This window comes from Arachis ipaensis, chromosome B09, assembly GCF_000816755.2.
Source record: "Arachis ipaensis cultivar K30076 chromosome B09, Araip1.1, whole genome shotgun sequence".
Classification (NCBI taxonomy): Eukaryota; Viridiplantae; Streptophyta; class Magnoliopsida; order Fabales; family Fabaceae; genus Arachis; species Arachis ipaensis.
This window is the reverse complement of record NC_029793.2, coordinates 9,418,952-9,423,215: the sequence shown is the minus strand read 5'-3', so window position 1 is coordinate 9,423,215 and position 4,264 is coordinate 9,418,952. Positions and strand designations below refer to the sequence as shown.

At 34.1% G+C, this 4,264-nt stretch overlaps 1 protein-coding gene across 1 annotated transcript; it reads left to right on the top strand.

Annotated features, from left to right (window-relative positions):
* LOC107618565 (transmembrane protein 205) lies at nt 708-3,989 on the top strand. Its single transcript, XM_016320665.2, has 3 exons — nt 708-1,097; nt 1,608-1,827; nt 3,494-3,989. Exons 1-3 carry the CDS (start codon nt 895-897, stop codon nt 3,707-3,709), a joined length of 639 nt encoding a protein of 212 aa, XP_016176151.1. The 5' UTR covers nt 708-894; the 3' UTR covers nt 3,710-3,989.

The window sequence follows — 4,264 nt, the reverse complement described above, 5'->3', positions numbered from 1 at the left end:
TCAGGTGCAGTAGGTGCAGTATTTTTTCTGTGAAATTGATAGTTGAGAACCGTTAAATAATTTAACTGATTTTTGACTAAATTTTTATTTAACAATTCTCAACTATTAACTTCACATTAACTTGACTGTACTTGAATTTTCAATAATTTTAATATGATATAAAAGAAGGTGAAAATTCAGGTGCAGTATTTTTTCTGTGAAATTGATAGTTGAGAACCGTTAAATAATTTAACTGATTTTTGACTAAATTTTTATTTAACAATTCTCAACTATTAACTTCACATTAACTTGACTGTACTTGAATTTTCACCCTATAAAATAATTTTAAGGTAGCATTTGTTTTGAGATACTAAGATAAAAATTGGGAGACTGAGACTAGTATCATATTTGTTGGTTCAAAGACTGGTACTAAATTTTCTGTCTCTGTACCCAAAATTTCAGTATTTTAGTACTTTCAAAAAGTATGACACAAGACTAAAATTTTTAAAGTTAGAGACTGAAATTTTAATAACATTTTATATTTAAAATATTATTATTTTAATTAATTAATTTTGATTTTATCTTTTATACAAATTAAATTAAAATTTTATTCTTATTTCAATTTTCCTTTGCATCAAACAAAATACTAAAATTTATTTCAATCTCTATCTTTTAATCTCTTTATCTCAATCTCAATCTTTCTAACTTTGCCTCTCTACCAAACGCTAACTCAATCTTTCTGTCTTTGAAATAGCCAAAAATTTGAGCCTTGTTGTCACGAAGTCATAGTTGTCTTAATGAATGAATTTAAGGTCACAGCGGCGCACCTACTCTCTCTTCCAGAAGCATCCACGCCACGAAGGTTCTTAACCACAAGCAAAGTGTTGAGAAACACTGAGTAAGAATCATTCCACAATGGGTTGGGTGACTCGCTTCTTAACCGCGGTGGTTTTCTTGGCCGTCGGAGTCATTTTCTCACCTGAAACCTTCCGATCCAACTCCGACTCAGCCGCAAGTAGAATCTCCACTTACCTCAAACTCTCTCACCTTCTCTGCTTCTCCACCGCCTTCGGTGCTGCTTTATGGGTCACCTTCATCGGCGGCATCATCATGTTCAAGTAAGAATCCGTTATCCCCGTACAAAGAACAATTTGGTAGTGTACTAGTTATGGTTAAAGTTTTTCCACCATTAGAAATGTAAATCAATGCCCTAGGACATTGGTTAGCAAAACCCTATGTAATGTTACTTTGTTGCTTTGATCAGATGACACTAATGGAGTGTTAATTAAGATGCAAGGTGATGATATGTTTTGTTTATCGAGTGATGTAGCTCACGTAAGATGCTAACAAAGAAATTGGAAAAAAAAGTACATTAATGCTATTTTCGTGCTCCTAGTTTGCATTGTCAATTTGTTAGTGGGAGATATTTATGTTACCAATTTAGTTTACCTATGACTGTACTCTTATCATGCAGAAATTTGAATCATGATATATTTTTGTATTATAGACATTGGGGTACTAATTTACTGCCATGAATTGTATTGAAGACTAAGATGATGACTATTATAACTTTAGATATAATTACTAATTTGTCTTGGTTTGAATCGTGTATGGGTGTTTTGATTCAGGAACCTGCCAAGGCATCAGTTTGGGAACCTGCAGAGCAAGATGTTCCCGGCGTACTTCTCGATGGTGGGCGTGTGTTGCGCCATATCAGTGGCATCTTTTGGGTATCTTCACCCTTGGAAGTCTTCCTCCACTACTGAAAAGTACCAGCTTGGGTTCTTGCTGTCGTCCTTTGCCTTCAACCTTACAAACTTGTTTGTCTTTACACCTATGACCATTGAGGTAATTTTTGGTCCTTACGTCCTTCCAATATATTAAACAATGTTGAATATACCTTTGCTACCGTTTTCCGCGGAGATCATCCATCTAGATTTAAGTATATAACTTCATATTCTTGTGAATTGCATGCTGCATGCAATGCGGTTCCTGTTTGAGTGGAAGTCAAATCAAGTATAGTCATGTCTGATCTCACCTAATTGAAGGAAAGCCTTGGAGCAACAATTTAGTTCTTTCTGTGTGACCTCAAGGCCATGGTTTTAAGCTGTGAAACTTACCATTCCCTAAACTCTGTTAATGGGATGTTTGTGCACCGGGTTGTCCTTTTATTCTTTATTTTTGACATTTACAGTAATAACAAGGTCAAAACATGTTGCTCGCATTCGTGACAAAGACTAAAGTATCTTTCGGAAAAAAATGGAATTACACCAACGAAAATGATTCTTCTATTGAATCGAGAACTCAACATGGGAAATTGATTGAGATGTATATTGCCAGAAGTACTTGATGCTGGTGAATCAAGTTTCAAAGGCAAGCTAAATTTCTTTTCAAGGATTTCATACACATCAACTCTTCTTTCAGCAGAAGTTTGAAACCTGGGGCACAATTTTTGAATCTTTTTTTTTTATATCACATTTCTGGATCACAGTAGCAGTGGTGGAACTTGGTCCCAAATGTTCGAAGGGAAAAACAATATAAGCACATGAAAATTTATTTCTTAGTTGCTGGTTACATTCAGCAGGTTTAAAGTATCCTTTGACAAATAGTATGGTTATATTATTCTATCAAAAATAACAATCACAAACTTTGTCTTATCTTCATGACAAGAACAAATAATGAGACACAATGGTATTAACTGATCTATGTAGCTGTTCATAGTGGAAAATGGCATGTTATAATCTTTTATGGAGGAGAAAAATGATCTTATTTAATATTCTGCATACATGTTAAAATCTTTTTTCATATCAATCATCAATCATGCACTTTATTATGTCATTAGCATTGATGATCCTAAATAATGGAACAATGCAACCATAGATGAGAACAGCCTCATAAATGGCTAAAAAATGCTCCTTCAGCACCTATTAATATGGTTTTCCCCCACTCCACTAGTTTACCAAATTAAGCTCATGATACTTTCTGCACATTCAAGCCGAGTTTGTCAGAATATTGTTATGTCATAAGCTTAAAGGAGGATATGTTATCCTGAGTTCTACATACCACTCTTCTCTTGTTAATGTTGTGTCCTCTTTTAACCGCTGCCCCCAAAAAAAAAGACAGAAAAAGTAAATCAAGAATTGGTGTTCATCCTAAACTAAGTTGACCTGTGGGTTGTTTGTTGCTTTGAATCTAGGAATTATTTCTTATTAACTTAATATTCATTCTTACTTTTAGGTGTTACTCTTTCTTTTTTCTAATTTTGTATGGAAAATTGCATCTGCTTTGTATAATATCCTATGCATTGTCTTTATTCCTTCCGTGCTTCCTCAATTCCTCTATTGCTTGATTTACTCTTATAATTTCTAATAAATACTTGTACTTTGCAGTCCTCTTCCTAACTTCCAACTAATTTTTAAGTCATAATTGTATTTCTGTGCCAGTAAGCTGCCAACAATTACTGCTATGCCTTTCAAAAGTTCATAATACATTAGATCTGCTATTCTGTTAACAGATGATGAAGCAAAGACATAAAGTGGAGAGAGAAAACAATATTGGGGAGGAAGTTGGGTGGTCAAAGAATGTGGAAGTTGCAAAGAAGAACCCAAAGCTTGCAGCCATGAACAAGAAGTTTGGTATGATTCACGGGTTATCTTCGCTTGCGAATATCATGTCATTCGGAAGCCTGGCGATGCACTCTTGGTACCTGGCCGGTAAACTTAATCTCTGATTAGTTGCTTCTTCCACTCTTATGAAAGTTGGTTGAGTTCCTTGTGAAGAGTTGGTTAAGTCTGCGATATCTGTATTCAACTTATCTTCCAATTTTACATTGCTTGTTTCTAAATGCGAAATCAAAAGGAATGTAGAATGCAGTTTGTTTAGTATATGCTGTCAAAGGTACTGCAGGGTATTGGTTCGACCAGTCTTGTGACTTACCATGGCAACACTTTGTAATTGTCCTACTTCATATTAATAAATAAGCAGCATCTATAGTAGCAAAAACATAGTGATATCTTGCTAGCATAATTTACTTAACTCTAACCCATTGGTATGGTCACAATATTATAGATGTGTTTGGAACGGGGTGAGAAAAATAGAGTAAACTTGTGTGATATTATATATAGAGCATATAGAGTAAGCTTGTTTACATTTCATGCTTAAGCTTTTCTTTATTTTGAATGAGATATGATAAATTTAACGATAAAAGAAGATTTATTTTTGGCATATTGTTATAGAATAAGTATAAGGAATTAACCTTTAATTAACTAACGATCGTCAACTTTCT